The sequence below is a fragment of the Trachinotus anak genome, unplaced genomic scaffold (genome assembly GCF_046630095.1).
Source record: "Trachinotus anak isolate AG129_WGS33_773 ecotype Australia unplaced genomic scaffold, CSIRO_AGI_Tana_v1 ptg000018l, whole genome shotgun sequence".
In the NCBI taxonomy this organism is placed as follows: domain Eukaryota; kingdom Metazoa; phylum Chordata; class Actinopteri; order Carangiformes; family Carangidae; genus Trachinotus; species Trachinotus anak.
This window is the reverse complement of record NW_027273869.1, coordinates 3,207,448-3,224,959: the sequence shown is the minus strand read 5'-3', so window position 1 is coordinate 3,224,959 and position 17,512 is coordinate 3,207,448. Positions and strand designations below refer to the sequence as shown.

The 17,512-nt window shown below is 41.2% G+C and overlaps 1 protein-coding gene across 5 annotated transcripts in view; it reads left to right on the top strand.

Moving 5' to 3' along the window:
• The window catches only part of kcnc2 (potassium voltage-gated channel, Shaw-related subfamily, member 2), a 118,621-nt gene that overhangs the window by 14,406 nt on the left and 86,703 nt on the right, over positions 1-17,512 (top strand). For all 5 annotated transcript variants that reach the window (XM_071503058.1, XM_071503057.1, XM_071503055.1 and 2 more), the window contains one exon: positions 546-1,523. In XM_071503058.1, coding sequence (XP_071359159.1) covers positions 969-1,523 — 555 coding nt within the window. In that variant the 5' untranslated portion in view covers positions 546-968. The remainder of the gene's footprint in view (positions 1-545; positions 1,524-17,512) is intronic.

Here is a 17,512-nt window from a genome sequence, read left to right as displayed (position 1 = left end):
GCCTCAGTTTCAGTCACTTATACACATAATTCCCGTTACTGCGCAGGAGGACAGAGGATGTTAAAGCTCAAAACTCATTCTGTGATTCTGAGAGGAAAAACACCCCTCCCCTATAAAACACACGGGAAACCCCATAGATAATGATAAATTCATCCAATTAAGCTGCCTCACCTATTGAAGGATCTAAGACTTGACTCGCAATAAGAGAAAATGGTAGCCTAATTGTTATTGTTGCTATCAGTTTAATTTCTAGACACTTTAGAGTTCGTTGTTAAATAATCGTATTTGTTCAGATTGAAATGATTATTTTCAGTCCTGTCTTTCCTCAGCCCCCTTTCTGTGATTGTTGTTGTAGTTCACTAAAGCAGGTTAAAGCGAGAGGACTTTATCAGGATGGAAATTTCCCCTCTAGTTTGTTTTATCGTGACGGCAGCGCTGGAGATGAGCGCTAGTTCATTTCCCTGAAGATAACTTCTGGTTTTTCTAAAGCAAAGAAAGACAGAGCAGCATTCGTGCAGTGGATGACTTTACTTTTTTTTTTAAAGGAATCGCGGTTGTTACATATTCTGAGTAACGAGCCCGACGCTGACGAGCGGCTGTGCGTCTTGGAGAGGGCAGGGACGCCGGAGACGCGCAACGCCAGCAGCAGCGCAGTCTATTTGGAGCCACCGGTTGAGATCATTCAACACTCCGAGAGCACCGACTGTCTGAACGGATTGAGGGATACAGATCGACGACCCCCACCTCCCAGAAATCTTCCAAAACATACGATGGAAATCCCCCTCTGCCCCCCACAAATCCACGAAAGCGTCGGATGAGTGAAATCGAAGATGCTGCCCACTACGGCCAAAATCCTGGAGCTTTTTTGATCAGGACTGTGGGTGTGTGCGCGTCGGGCTCGCCGTTACCTCCGGACTGCACTCGCCAACTTCCCCCGCTTTCCATCAAGTCATGTCTGATACAGAGCAATGGGCAAGTTTGACGACAACGAGAGGATAATCCTCAACGTCGGGGGCACCAGGCACGAAACCTACAAAACCACCCTGAAGACCCTGCCGGGGACGCGACTGGCGCTGCTCGCCTCCGACTCGGACATCGACTCCGTGCTGGATCAGCTGCAACAAGTCCCCGGCTTCATCGAGTACAACGCGCGAACCAACGAGTACTTCTTCGACCGCCACCCGGGTGTGTTCGCCTATGTGCTCAACTACTACCGGACCGGGAAGCTCCACTGCCCGGCCGATGTGTGCGGACCGCTGTTCGAGGAGGAGCTCTCCTTCTGGGGAATCGATGAGACGGACGTGGAGCCCTGCTGCTGGATGACATACCGGCAGCACCGGGACGCGGAGGAGGCTCTGGACGTGTTCGAGCTCAACGTGGACAACGGGGAGGAGGACGACGAGATCGGGAAGAGGCTCGGCATTGAGGATGTGGCTGCCGACGGTAATGTCAGCCTGTGGAGGAAGTGGCAGCCGGTGATCTGGAATCTATTCGAGGATCCCTACTCCTCCAGGGCGGCGAGGGTAAGGGCGCACAGCTGCGTCTGGGGCTCACCAAGCACACACAATAACCCCACTTCACACCTCCTGTCTTTGCACAGAAACGCACATTTGTTCTTGGCCACAACTCTTCCAGAAACTAAAAAAGTGATTTATAAGTCAGTAAAGTCTCAAAACCTTAATTTCCTCTAAAAAGTGAAATGTCTTCCAGTGGTGTGAGATCACTGCTTTCCAACACATCATTTTGTTTGAATGAAGTTGATGCATTTTATTTCTCTGTTTAAGTAATCAGCCTTATTCTGACTCATTTCAATTTCTTGTCTAAGAGTCTGATGTGAGAAAAAGGTGCAACTATCTCACTTTAACATAAGCAGAATTTTCCACTTGTCATGAGCAAACAAGGTGTTAACACTGTCAGGATGGATATTCATAGCAGTATTGTATTTTAGGTGTGTAGGTTTGTACCAAACAAAGGCTCTTGTCTACATTTGTTGCAATCTTATATTATTTATTTTAACCATGCATCCTATATCTGTCTTACTCTAGTTTTCCAGTCGCACAGGCTTTGTTTATTGGGTCACAGCTCTAGAAATGTCATTTCAGCAGTCACAGTGTGTTAGTTATCCCTTTAGATCTTATTCAGTGCATCTTTCAGGTCAAAACTTAATTGCTCAATTTCTGCTAAACACGAAAGGAATGTATGGGGATTTTATCTAGTCCAACATTAGTGGAGCACAGCGTGCTGTAAGTACGAGTGAGGTAAACTTACAGTGCATTCAGAGAGTATTCAGATTTTTTCACATTTTATGTTGCAGCCTTGTGCTGTAATCAGTTAAATCTGTTTCCCCTCAGTTTACACTCAATATTCCACAATGACAAAGTGAAAACAGAATTTCAGATTTTTTTTTTTTTATTTATCAAAAAGGAAAAACTGAAATATCGCATTGACATAAGTATTCAGATCCTTCACTATGACACTTAAAATTTAGCTCAGCTTCCTCCCATTTGTCTTGATCATCTTTGAGATGTTTCTTCACCTTGATTGGAGTCCACCTGTGGTAAATTCAGCTGATGGGATGTGACATGGAAAGACATCTACCTGTCTATATAAGGTCTCACAGCTCAAAGTAAAACCATGAGGAGGAAGGAGCTGCCTGCAGAGCTCAGAGACAGGATTGCGCTACAAACTGCTTCTGCAGCATTGAAGGTTCCCAGGAGCTCAGTGTCCTCCATCAGTTTGGAACAGCCAGGACTCTTCATAGAGCTGGCTGCCTGACAAACTGAGCAGTCAGGGGAGAAGGGTTTTTGTAAGAGGTGACCATGAACCTGATGGTCACTCTGACCTCCAGAGATACACTGTGGAGATGGAGACACTTCCAGAAGGACAACCATCACTGCAGCTCTCCACTCATCTGGGCTTTATGGGAGAGAGTTTGTCACTGAGGAGAGGCTTCGTCCTGAGGACTGGTCAGGGCTGGGGGAAAAGTGAAAGGGGCCAAGTAAAGAGATACCCTGAATGAAAACCTGGTCCAGAGCTCAGGGCCTCAGACTGGGCCAAAGGTTCATCTTCCAATAGGACAATAACCCAAAGCACCCAGCCAAGACGATGCAGGAGTGGCTTTAGGGACAACTCTGAATGTCCTTGGTGGCCCAGTCAGAAACCTGATCTGAACCCAGTCTCATATCTCTGACGGTCCCCATCCAAGCTGACAGAGCCTGAGAGGATCAGCTTGTTGAGTCATACCCAAGAAGACTCAGAGCTGTAATGGCTGCCAAAGGTGCTTCAACTAAGTACTGATGAAAGGGTCTGAATACTTAATGTCAGTGTGATATTTCAGTTTGCCCTATTTCTAAAATCCTGTTTTCATGAGGGGAAAAATGAACTTAAAGGATTTTAGACTGCAACATAACACAATGTGGAAAGAAGTGACAGGGTCTGAATCCACTGTATAGGCCACATGTGGCATCTTTGTCATATTTGGGATCATCAGGTTTTTTTACACTCATGCACAATGGTAAATTGTGTGACAGATGACAAGTCTGGATTATGAGGTATTATCTGGGTGGAGTACAGTTCAAAAGCATTAGATAAGTTGGTTAGAAAAGAACACCATACATAAAGCATCATCAGATAATTTAAATCAACACTTCAGCTGTTCACCAGAAGTGGTTGGTATAGTTAAAATCACAGTCTGAGGTAAACGGCTGCTGAATCAGTAAGCCGATCACTTTTCATTTTAGATCGCCACTACCTGTAAGGGACAGGGACTCTGCTAAACTTACCTTAGGCTGCTGGTGAATTCTGGGTAATGGACAGCCAATCATTCCCTCATCGGCAGGCTGACATGTTGCAGGAATGAATGACTGCTGGCTATGATGTCATGTTGTGTAAATGGATATTAATGCAAAGCAGCTACTCAAGTGACTTCACAATGTCACAGGCACCGTGTCATCCTGACAGCTGATGCAAACACACAGCTGTTGAAGCCAACACAGTTATCAAAGCTAACGTTGTTAGTTATTGTTTTACGCCTGCTGTAAAGGGCAAAGTTCCTTCTCTGACATCACTGATTGGGGTGTGGCCAGAGAGAACGTAGTAGTGCAGCAATTATTTGTTGCTGTTCAGTATATTTGATTAAATTTACCACATTTTAGAAATGACATTGGACTCGCATTTATGGTATTTGGTATTTTGTAGTGATGTCTTTGTGTATTTATAGATTTGACAGTTTGAAAAAGAATAGTTATTTGATTTTGGATTTCCCCAGATTATTTTTTTATTTTTTTTAATTTTTTTTAAGAAACAGAATCTGTTTTATTGTCAAGTGGGTTTACACATACAAGGAATTTCTTTGGGTGGTTGGTGCAGGACAGTAAACAATAAGAAAGAAAGTATAAACAAAGGGGAGAACCAGACACTCGAATCTAAATAGAAGAATTTAACAATTAAAATAAAATATTTACAAAAAAGATGCAAGGGATGTTTTAGTAAGTATAGGAGAAAGGGGGGGGGGGGTCAGTCAGTGACAGTGGGAGTCTGTAGCCTTGTTGATACAGCTAATGGCAGATGGGAAGAAATTGTTCTTGTGGCACAAGGTTTTTGTCCTGAAGGACCGCAGCCTCCTGCCAGAGGGGAGTGACTCCTAAGAGTTTGTGTCTCTGGTGGGAGGGGTCAGCTACATTCTGTCTTGCACGCCTCAGGGTCCTGAAGTACAGGTCCTGGACAGATGGTAGATTGCTGCCAATCACCCTCTCAGCAGAGTTGATGATATGCTGCAGTCTGCTTTATTTACAATATGTAAAACTCATGAAATATCATTCAGTGCAGGGGACTTCAGCAAACAAACACTGGGTGGTGCGACAAAAAAAGTTTGGGCTTGATTGACTTTTTGTGTTAAATAACTACAAGCACACATATCAGTTGGAATACCTTGTAGTTTGTCCCAGTATTGTGCTAATATACTGTTAAGCTCACAAGCATTAAGGTGAAGGAGAAATTACAACTGTGGTAGTCAACTTTACAAAATAGCATAGAACCCAAAGCAACTAACACCAACACAACCCTTTTGTGTTGTTTGGTCATGATGCTCTGAAAGCATCCTGCTATTGTTAGTTGGCCAGAAGTATTCTACAGAGGCTGATATCTGGTCTTTATGTATATTGGTATGACCTGTAGCTGAAGTTACAGCATTGTGTTGTTCCCTTTAGCATCTACTTAGAAAAGATCTGGCTTCTAAAATCCTCTTTGAAATGAACAATTAAACAATAATTTAATGGTTTAAATACTGTTTTAGGGGGATTTACGTGCCAAAACAATTTAAAGCAAATTCTTTGACTCTTTGACTTCTTTGTTTCAGTCAGATTGTCCCGTTTAATTGAAGAAAGTGTAAGTTCTTAATTTGTCTTCCCTTTAGTTCTTAATATTTCATGCAGTTAACATGCTGTACATCTATCCTACTATAGTGTTGTATTCAGCTGTGCACAATAAGGAGTTACCGTCATGCTTTTATTCTTCATTTGTCCTCCATTAGTTCTAAATGTAGGAGAGTCCAGCCAAATATTTTTAGCACTCGTGATTTAGAAACAAACTTACTGTCAAACCAAACTCTGTGTCTCTACTATTAAATAGTAGACCTTTCTTCATACCCCCAAGAGCTGAAAAGAGCAGCAGCACCAAGATTGGTGTCATTTGTGCTGTGATTACATCATTCCTCCTCCTCCTCACTGTCTACGGGTGTTTGTGTGAACAGGATTACATGGACTTTTATGAGGTTGAGGTTTGAGGAAAGGAAACAGTGTTGGTGGTTTAAATAATACCAAAGCACAAAAAAGTTTGAACACCCAAATCAACCAGGTATTTGCTTTTTATTTAGCTTGAAGTGTTGCATATGAGCACAGGAGAAAACGCGCAGAAGTTATGGCTCTGCCTTCTTCATTGTGCAGTAGGGCTGCATGATGTGCAAAAAAAAAAAAAAATCATATCGTGATCATTTAGGCCGATATTGCGATTGCTGTATGAGTCATGATTTCAGTTGGAATGATAACTTTGACTTTGACTTTGAAAATATGCGCACCAGCGCACAGTTAGTTTTTGCGATAAGACAATTACATATTTAATTGGAGGGTTATATATGTGTATACAGGTGACCAATCTTCCCATTTTAAAAAAAGCTACAAAATTCATATGTTAAAATGTAAAGAATTAGGTCCACAAAAACCATTATAAACTGGGTGGTAACTTCCGTCCTAGAGTTCGATCGTTCCCAAATTTTTGTGATTAGAGGGGCAATTGGTGACGGCATCAGTGATCAGCTTAGCCTGTTTATTCAATGAATATTTAATTGTTTCTGCTGTCAGCCAAATCAAGTCTTTCTCCCATTGACATTTTTAACTAAAAGGAAGGGACTGCGCTGAAGGTGTGTATGGGTGTGTGTGTGTGGTATTGGCATTGTCCTTGTCCCGTATAACTTGTTCTCCTCTCACAATCCTTCAGCAAACCTTCAGTGAGGAAGAGGGCAGGGATTTGTCTATGTCAGAGGAATACTGATATGGGTATAATTGAAGATACTTCACACAGTCTGATATTTAGCAAAACTGAAACTTGGCAATTCTGAAACCCATAAACATAATTTCTACAGCTAAATTTGTTAGCCCAGTGTTATGTTTAAAGGTCCCATATTTTATAAAATGAGATATCCATGTCTTTTTGATTACAAATCAGGTCTAGGTTCTACATTAATACTGTGAAAGTATCAAAGCCTCAGTCCACAGGGAAATGCACACAACCTGTATTCAGAAACTGAGCCTTAAAACCAGCCGTCAGGACTCGTCACTATTTTCTTTAAACTGATACTGTAGACCACAAATTTCAGTTTATCTATCGTTTACATGTGCTTTCTCACCAAATTTCATTAGTAATTTTATTGAAAATGTGTTTTGGTGTTAATGCTGCTGACTGAGGAACTAACAGGGATGTAACAGAGATCAATACTGAGTCAGTTTCAGAAATGCTTCCCTGGCAGGAAGGAGTTTATGGAGCTGAAAGCCTGTGTTTACAAAGCGCATATATCTGTCTCCCTGCACCAACACTCAGCCAGTGTGCATACACAGAAATGAAGTCACGCCATCAGTACCACACAGAAGCATCTGTTTGTGTAAGTGCCTTCAAAACTCTGTCATCTGCATGTGAACCATGTCCCCTGATGGTGACGATCCTCCTCCTTGATGCCTAAATGTTTCCTCTTTTAATAAAGGCCAGCTGGGGTTTGATTTTAATACACAACCAATTGATGGAGTGTGTGTGTGTGTGTGTGTGCGTGTGTGCATGCATGCGTGTGCGCGCGCCCACATGCGTACTTGTACTTGCTACATAGTAAGGACCAAAAAAAGTATTTTACTAACAGAGTGAGGACATTTTGGGAAAGTGAGGACATTTTGGCCGGTCCTCACTTTTTGAGACGCCTTAAAATCACATTTTGATAGTTAAAACTTGGTTTTAGAGTTATGGTTAGAATTAGGTTTAGGTTAAGGTTAGGGTCAGGGTTAGGGTTAGGCACTCAGTTGTGATGGTTATAATGTTAGGGTAAGGGCCTAGGGAATGCATTATGTCAATGAGTGTCCTCACAAAGATAGAAGTACAAGTGTGTGTGTGTGTGTGTGTGTGTGTGTGTGTGTGTGTGTGTGTGTGTGTGTGTGTGTGTGTGTGTGTGTGTGTGTGTGAGGGAGAGAGAGAGAGAGAAACAAAGAGAAGTGATGCAGTGTGTGAAAGCGAGCGCATGTGACTAAAAGATGGCCCATAGGGCACTAATCCGCCCCCTGACAAGGCGTTAGCAGAGGGTAATGTGGAATTATCCTCCATGGAAATGAAAGGTGTGATTTTTAGCTTGCCGACCCGTGCCACTGGAAATTGGTCCTCTTACACAGTTCACCAGTGACCCTGACATCACGGGGCTGACAGTATTATCTGTAAAGTGCTTTTTAACTGCAGAGATGACATTAAACATGTAGCAGTAAATAAAAAGATGGCTGCATGAATCATGCCTGTCCTCTAAACGGTGCTCATCGTACAACAATCAATCACCGTTTGCAGAAAAGCTGTAAATTATATCAAGTCTTATGGCAGGTGCTAGGGATATCATATGGTTTGTGTTTCTCTAAAATAAGAGAGAGGCAGGCCAGATCTATTCTACAGATAAAAGGTTAACTCTCTTCAGACATATTGTGGGTTCTCCACTGTTTCATGGTTCGGTTTTCTGGCAGTTTCTCCTGTGGAATAGCATTAATTTCTTAAAACATTATTCTGGTAATCTTCACTATAAAGTAATTTTTTCAGCCCTTTTGAGGCTATAATCAAACTTACAAAGGCTGATGCTCCAGAAACTCAACAATTCAAATTTACTGTTTCTTTAATCAGCGCAACAGCTGTGCTAACATAACTGTACAAGTGTTTTTCTCATGATCCGTTAACCTTTTATCATGATAATTGCATTAGGTAACACAATCTGGAGTGATGGTACCTGAACACCTACAGACAGGTGACAAATTAAAGGAAAAACCAACATTAAGTGTCTTAGACAGGTGCTGGGTCACCTGGTGCCACCAGAACAGCTTCAATGCTCCTTGGCATTGATTCTCCAAGTCCAGAGACTTGGAGAATCAATCAGTCATTCAGGCCTGTACCCTTCCCTTGGAGCGCTCGCCATTTGTGGAGAAAATGGTGAGGGATGACTCATCTGACCATATCTCTTTTTTTTACCACATCTCTGTAGACTGTGCCTTCTTTTATGTAATGAGGGGTTTATGCTCTGCAACTCTTTGAAACATCCCTCTCTACATAACCATTGATGTACTGATATTGGTGAACAGTCTGATCATGTCCTGCACAGGCATTCTCAGTCACCTGAGGAGGAGTTGGTCCTCTGTTTCTCCTTACGTATCGCACTAATGCACAAGGTCATCGGTCATCAACTGGTCACTGTTGCCCACAATGTGCGACTGTTTACTGACTTTTTTCCATCGATCTAAATGCAGATATTGCTTTAGCCAGTTGACCATCTTTGTGACTGAAGCTCCTGCCATTTGTGCCCCAGCAATGAACCCTCTTTCAAAGTGACTTAGATCTTTTCCTCTTGTCGCAAAATCAGTCAGCCATGCCTGCTCAGCATTTTTATAAATGCCACAAAGCATGATGGGATGTTAACTGCGTCATTGTACCATACAGTGCGGAGTGTGGAGGGATCTGTGTTCATTTTTCTCCACTCATTTATTCAGATTTTTCCTTTAAATTGTCACTGTTTGTAGATATTCCATTAAAAATCATTGATTTATGATTAATGTGAATGTCAAATCAGCTCACAGAAGAAAAAAATGAAAGTTTCTGAGGAAAGGTCATCATCTCCACTGTGAAACATGGAGGAGGTTCAGTTATGTTATGGGGCTGCTTTGCTATGTCTGGCACAGGGTGATAATGACCCAAAACATACATCTTAAAGCAGCAGGTATGGATGAGAAGAAACTATTATGTATGTTCAGAAGTGGCCTGCTATGAGTCCTGATCTTAATCCAGTCAAACAAGAACTTAAACTCACAGTTAGAAAAAGGCACCCATCGTACCTGAGAACTGGAGCTGAGGAGTGTGTAAGTCTCATTGAAAACTACCAAAAGCTCTTGGTTGCAGTGATTACTTCAAAAGGATGTGCCTCAAATATTATGTTAAATGTCTCAATAATTTTGTCTGTGCCATTTGGTTTTATTATTTGAAACATGTTACATCAAAAGCATCATCTCTATTAAATACAGAATAGAATAGTCAATGCCAGTTTCTTTAGTCAGTATGAACTTATTTCAGAGAAAACTGCAGTTTTTCTTTAAGTGGAATTGTTCAAATAAGATTTTCCTGTCTGTTTTTTACAGATGTTCTCTGTTGTGGCAAGAGCACAACACAAAAATCAGCTGCCAGATTTGTTTATAGAGATCAGAGGAAATGAGGGTAGAGAGATATGGGGAGTCACAAAATTAAGCTCAGACAAACCACTGGTGTTGTAGTTCACGGCCTTCACCTTAAATACTCTAGGCCACCAGGGGGATCCATCAAATTTTTAATAAGACTTAGATTGTCTTTTGAAGACAAAAAAGACTCTACTTGTCAGATTTTGGCAGATGTTTGTTTGCTTTACAACGAAACAAAAATTTAAGAGGGTGTTTCTAATGCTAGCTAATAACACAACTCCTAACTTGCTCTTTAATTTAACATGTATAGTGTCAGTTACAAGGTAACATGTTTATGGGAAATGTGGCCTTCATTTTGAGAAGCAATAGAGCAAACAGCACCAACAGCAGTGTGGCCATTCACCAGTCCTCTCCATCACTGTCTCATGTGTTTACATTAATGAAATCACAACTCTCAATATAGCAGCTTCCTAAACATTGATATAACTGACGTCAGACCACAGCTCAGTCTCAGCTCAGCTGTCAGAAAGCCTTTCATAGGTTTGTTCCTTCAGGTAAGCTGAAAACACAAAAGTCTGATCTGTCCCTTTAACCAGCTCATCCACGAGTGTTCATGTGCCAGCAGTCAGCGGTAGCAGGCGTGTTTCTCTGGGCTCCCCACGCTGTTTCTATTGTTGTAGCCATCCTGTTCTCTCCTCACTCTCAATGCTGCCTCTTTAATCTGCATGCAGTGTGTTTTAACAGTGGCTGTTGGTGTGTTCACTCGTCTGAGTGAATTTCTGTTTGATTTTTACCTGTAAGTTTATGCTTGTGTTTCTGAAAAGAATAAGAAAATGTGTGTGTGTGTGTGTGTGTGTGTGTGTGTGTGTGTGTGTGTGTGTGTGTGTGTGTGTGTGTGTTCTTCTATGTGTTAATCTGTTTTGTCCCTCTCATGTCTCTGTAGTTGGCCATTACTGGATTGGGATGGTAACAAAAAAGAAGAGAAAAAAAAAAAAACACCCACCACCTTCATTTCCCATGTCTGTGCTCTGAGGCAGAGGTTTTAGCTGATGCCTGACTTCGTAGCCCCCCCCCCCACACACACACCTGACCCTCACCCTCACCCACTCACCCACGCATCCCCTCCCCTTCCTCCCATGATCCCATCTGAGACTGCAGCTTGCTTTCTGCCACTTAAGAGGTTAAAAACCCAAACCGTCTGGGTGCCGCCTGCCGCACGCCTGAAGATACCAAAGCCAGGCTGCACGCTCAGCCTGCCTGTTGTCATGGCAACATCATCGCTCATCACCACGGCCTGTTTTCATTGAGATCCGTCCGGTCTGTGAAACTGATTGATTTCAGAAACCTGCTCGACCATGAACCCTTATTGCTCAGTAACCCCTTGCGTGCCAGCTTGTTAGTCTTGAAGCAGCGATGCAAAAAGAGGGCATCGGAGCATCACTAACACAACTGATCCATGTGTGCATGTCTCTTTAACTGCTTTCTTATTGCTGTCAGAGGTGATACATGGTGACGTATTTCAGCATCCTCACGTTTTGTTCCTGTCAAACCAGGGCTACAGGTGCATGAGGGCTTGGCTGGCTCATCAGAAGGCCCTGCTGAATCACACTGTGCAGAGTCTGAGGTTGTAGGAAATGCGGCTGATAGACGACAAGGCCACGCTGCGTAAATAGGGTCTGATGTGTAAACAGCAGCAGACCTGACGCTGGGTAGGAGAGCAGGGCAAATAGCTGCCCAAGTGTGGGCGGTGACGGCACGCTGCTGGGCATGTTTGTAGCCACTGCCAGTCACGTTAATATGCCCCGCCAATCATCATCCTGTGCTACTTTTGTTGACTACAATAGCTCAGTGTACAGGAGTAGTGTAGACGGCTGCAGCCATGGTAATTAGGAGGGGGGTTAGTATGAGTAAGACATTCACATTAACAGCTTTGGTTCTGTTAAATGTAAGATGAATTTTTTTATTTATATTGTCAGTGCTCATCACAGTTGTGTCAGTTGTGCAGTGTGATGACTAGTTGGTGGTGCACTTTAGTCTCTGGTTTCTCAGTCATATCGAATGCAGCAGGGCTGGGTATTGCCACAGCTTTCCAGAATTGATTAATTTCTGATCGACAAGGTCCTGATTCCATTCAATATCGATTCAGTTAGAGATATTTTTCCAACACTAATTTTGCTTAGATATTAATTATATGCATCAATAAAAAAATGGAATATCTACATTACAAATGAACCCAAAGCAGTTGCATTAATGCTTTGTTTAATGTGACCAACAGTTCAGACACAGAAATAATAGGTGAGCAATGTGCATTGCTAATGTACTGTACTGAAATGTACAGTGTGTACTCACGAGTTCCTTTTCTATCTTCTTCTTTTTAAAATTTGAAACGTAACCACACATCTGCTTTTTAGATATGTGCCTTCAGTGGAGTCGCATCTGCCATGTTTTTGTCTCTCATGTGACCAGATCTTTCTATGTGTGAAGGGTGGTCACACAGAGTTAGGGCTTCACACGTTCACAGGAGACTGTAAAAACTGTGTAGGCTACAGTTTAGCACTGAGTTGAAGAAGAATTCATAGTCAAAACTGCTCTTTTATCTGGCTCTGAAACTATAAACTTTATCAATACATTCAATGGTATTGGATCGGTACATAGTCACGTACTCACTGATCCAGTATTATTGAAATCACATCTAATCAAAAGAAAAGATGGCCACAAGTGTGAAAGTAATAAACTGGAATTATCATCCACACTGGCTTCACCAACCAGCAGCAGTGGTTGTTATGGTTTAGCCATTGCAGAAATTGCAGCTCATACTAACTCCTCAGTTCTTTTTGTTCAGTTTATTGTAGTCAAAATACATAATAGCACCAGTGGATTTTTACCCAGGAAAGGCAAGACAAATGATGACAAATTGATCATTAAATCATCTTTGTCACTGTTGTATTTGATGAATTGGTGAATTAGAACTAGCAGGATAGATATTTATTCATATGATGATGCAGTGAGCATCCACCATCAACAAAATGATAAAGTGCAGGAAGATGTCTTTGTTTGCATACAGGAAAAAGAGAAAGGTCTGTTGGATAGTTAATGAAGGAGACTCGTTCAGCATGCATGATTGGATCCCTTGCCTTGCAATCGCTTGCTATATACAGTATCCCATCAGGCCTTGCTCTCTGTGTCTGTCTGTTGGTCTTACTCTTTCACTCCCCCACGCACACACATTCACACACTCCATCAAAATGAAGAGCATGTCTCTCTCTTTTAAATTATTACGCAGTAGATTAAAGTGCTGGATTTGGCATACATGATGGTGGTGTTAGTCCGAGGCCTTAAACTGTCTTTGACTTTCTTCTTTGTGTGGCCTTTTTGAGTTTTTGCAACAGTTGCAGGATATTCAGTTTGATTAGAGAACTGCTTTAAAAATGTTTTTTAGGATTGTTTTATAGCTCGAAGTTGTTCTGAATCTTTATACCTGAAAATCTTCTCTCTGACTTCCAACCAACATCTTTTTGTTGTAAATACATAAATGATTGTGTTTTTATTGGAGGATAAGAGTAATGGATTGTGGGTAGTGACTGCTATGCAGAGCTGTTGAAGAAAAAAGAAGAAAAGCAGCTTCAGAAGGTTTTTTTGTTAGAAATGCAGCTGCTTTGGTCACCAGTCAGCATGATGTGCATTTGATTCTGAATGAAGCATTTTGATTAAAGCATGAGGAAAAAAAAGTGCATGTATGAATTTCCCTGACGGCAGCACTCCTCTTTGTCTTGTTAAAGGTTTCTACGGGTGTTAATTCAACAAAGCACCTCACATGAGTGGTGCATTTATTAACCCACTCCCACCCACAGTCTTCCCACTGCAACCAGGCCGGGCTTCTACTGGTGTACATCTGAACAAAGTAACTGTACGAGGGTTGGTCATCAGATTATATTAAGTGTTAAAATGTATGTATGTACTAGAAACATGTGAGAAGAGAGTGACAGTCACCACAGACTGGAAGGTACAGTGGGTGGTTTCCACAAATGACTTAATGTGTGCCAAATTTGGACTAGGTTTATTGCTCAATTTACAAACTGAAAATTACGTCGTCTTGAATGGAGATGGTGAGGAGCACTGCTGAATCTGGAACGGATCAAAGAAGGAGATTGGAGAACTCTCTGAAAGATACTGGATTATACAGTAGGTAGTTCCACTTCACAGTCAGAAGTGCACTTAGGAATGGGTTAGGTAAGAGTTCTGTATCATGCATTTATGGATGTGATGGCATGCATGCTGAAGGTGTGCTCCTCCTGTCTTCTGTGCACTGCCCGTCGACCACCAGGAGGGGCCCCAATGTGGTTCCTGGCCTCCGTGAGCTGTAACAGTTTGTTTGGTCTGAATGCTGAATAATTAATGCTTATCCATTCACTCTGAAAGATTGAGCTCTTCCTGAGGACAATGGATTTACTGAAAGTTCTTTTCTCTGGCACCATTTGCTCAACCCTGAGGCTCACGCATTAAAAGGTAATTAATAAATCAGACTTTCAGGCTGATTTGTGTTTCTTGACTCCGTGCCCCAGTTGGCTGACTGTGGCTGTCCTTTCAAGTAACGTCTCACAGAGAACAGTTTGAATTCAGTGAAAGCCGGCTAAGTGTGGGTTTAAATGTGGGAAATAATCAAACCCTTCATGTTTCGATTATTTCTCTTAATTCTCTTAAATAACTCCGGTTAGATTTTCCACTTTGCTCAATGGAGTTCATGATTCAAGAGTCAATTCTTACTGCTACTGCTGTTTATTCAACAGGAAAACAACTTGTTGGTTATGATTTTGTCCACATTGCCTTGTATTTTTGACCTAGTGTTTGACAAGACCTTCCTAGTTAACACCTAAAGAGTTGTCAAGCAGTTTTATTCCCAGTTCCACTTATGTGTGTTGGAGCTATCGACCATAGAACAGCTGCTCATCAGCAGATCAAGTTTTCTAAAGGAACTGTAGATGTTGTGACTTTTTAAAGGTGTAAAGGTCAAGAAACAGTCAGAAATCTAGTCAAGGTTGAAACTGGACTGAATTTAGTTGAAAAGTTGAAAGAAATTTTTGTTGTATTTTACATGGGAAGAGTATTGAAGCTCAGTACTTTTTTGGTACCAACTGAATGTGTCTGTAGCACAGAGTATCAACAACTAAAAATTGGTGTCAAACGTCTGGTCACATTCATAATCTTGTTTATTTAATCTTTGATCAGAAGTTCAGAATCTAAATAAAAACTTTAAGAATTTTGACTATTTTATTTGTGTTCAAACAATGTTCAACACTTTGAGAACTTCAGCTTCTTTTGTTAAATCTGCATTAATTATTTTTTGGCCACTCATGTAGAGTATAGTTGATTTAGTAGAGCATTTTTTTTTCGTTAAACAGCTGCCTGCCACTGGTGGAAATGGAACAGTAGTCACAGTAAAAGCAAAACATTAATGTTGCTGGTCATAAAAACCAAAACTAATAGCTGAAAGATGCTAAAATGCTCTGTAAAGATGAGGGCTGGATATATGAAGATATGAGTTTATAAAATATATGAAATACCCATGGTAAAATTAGTATGTGTACATATATTAAATATATCTGATGAATTTTATATGGAATATGTTGCATTTTGCAACATATATGTTAACAACATAGATTTAATTTATATGCAAGTTTATTAAAACAACATAAAAATTCTACAGGCTTATATATGTTTTTCTTATTAATTTAATAACTTGTCTATCTTCCCATTCCAGGAAAGTGGTCTCGGATTTTTGGACCCACCTGTATATAATAACATATACTGACAGGCTTTGGGATGGATATATATTTATTTAACATATGTCTATAATATAAGCACATAAACATTTGTATGGGCTAGACATATGTCAGTATATGAAATTGAATCATTTTCTAATAGGCGTTAGTTTTTATCAAGCTAAACAAATTGTTTTCTTTGTTGATGAAAAGTGAAAGTTCTAGACATTCTCTTAAATAAAATATATATCTGTCTGTCTGTCTAAGGCCTTTGTCTAGGGTTTGAGAACCTGTCACTTAGCAACTGAAGACTGCTGCAGTCTAATAAGCTGCACAGCCTTCAGACCTTTTTTTCCTTTAAGCCACAGAGTAAGTATTGATGAAACTCTTTCCCACTGCTTAGATTAACTCACATTTGGTAGGAATGTACCCATAGAGCCTTCCAGACTTGACAGGCAAAGATCAAGCCACATTCTTAGAGAGGCGTTCATACTCCATCTTACAGTCACATTTATAGCACGGTAGGCTCTTGGGTGACAGCAGACAGCTCAGCTGCCCTCACAGCTTTGATTTGAAAACCTGATCCCAAATAAACACTGTGGGAAACTTCACTCCTAAACTCAGATGAGGATCAGGCTGCATACGGAAAATGTCACACCAGCAAAGAGATGACAGGGGCGTGATGTGCACAGAAGGAGTTGTCATCTTGTAATAATGGTGACTAGTTGCGGGCTGACCCTCTTTGACAGCTTTGGTTGCGATTGAAGCTTTTTTTTTGTGTTCCTGCACAGCAAGGCATGATAATGAACTGGATGTTGCAGTTTTCTTGGTATCTTTGTCTGATGCTAATTGCGTGCCTGGTTACCCCGCTGGGTCAACCCCTGGCTTTCAGCTCTGCCCACTGATCATTTACACCGGTTCAAAGACCGAGGCTTTAAAGAGAATCCACTGTTTAATGCAGTCGCATCTGAGTGAGCAGGGCTCAATTAGAGGACATGTTGATCCACACACCAAGAAACAGTGGTGGACAGCAAGATGTGGACAGCTTGAGGGACTAATAGGGAAAAAGGAGGCAATTCAAGATAACAACTCCTCTACAGTATTACTGTTCCTGTGTTCAACCAGTGCATCACACAGGAGCATCATGGTTGCATGGTCCTGCACAAAAAAATAAAAAAAGCCAAAAGACACAAATATTATGTGAAAAATATATTTTTTTTAATGGTAACAAGTTAGAGCTGCTAACAAGAGAAAAAGTGTAAAATGCTAGATACAAGAGTCAAATATTTACAAATTATTAAAGGTCCCTTTTTGTATAAAGTGAGATTGTGTTTACCTGAAATTTTCTTATTAGATCACTCAGAAAACAGTCAGCCAATCAGAGGAGAGGCTCTGAGTCTCTCTCTTCTGATTGGCTGACTGACCTGTTGTTACTAGAGCTCCAGAGAGAAGCCTGAGGGAGGAGATAGTAAAACTTCTTATGGATATCAACACCTCAGATAAAACACAGGTAAATAGTTTAAAATAGTAAATTAAACATAAGGGGTCTTCCTAATCTAAGCTTTACTCGCCATGTGTATTGATAAATGTTCTGCCTTGATTTCACAGTTCACATTGGTAACATCAGCCTGTAACATTACATAGATCTGCTTTCAGACCATGAGCATTTACCTCTGCTGCTTCCAGTGTAAGCACGGTGGTTGCTAAGGTACCACACAGTTATTTTCCACTGCCACCTGAGATGGCAATGGTTTGAACTTTTACCGTGTGTCGTGGTGGCTTGTTTTGTGACCATGGCAACTACAG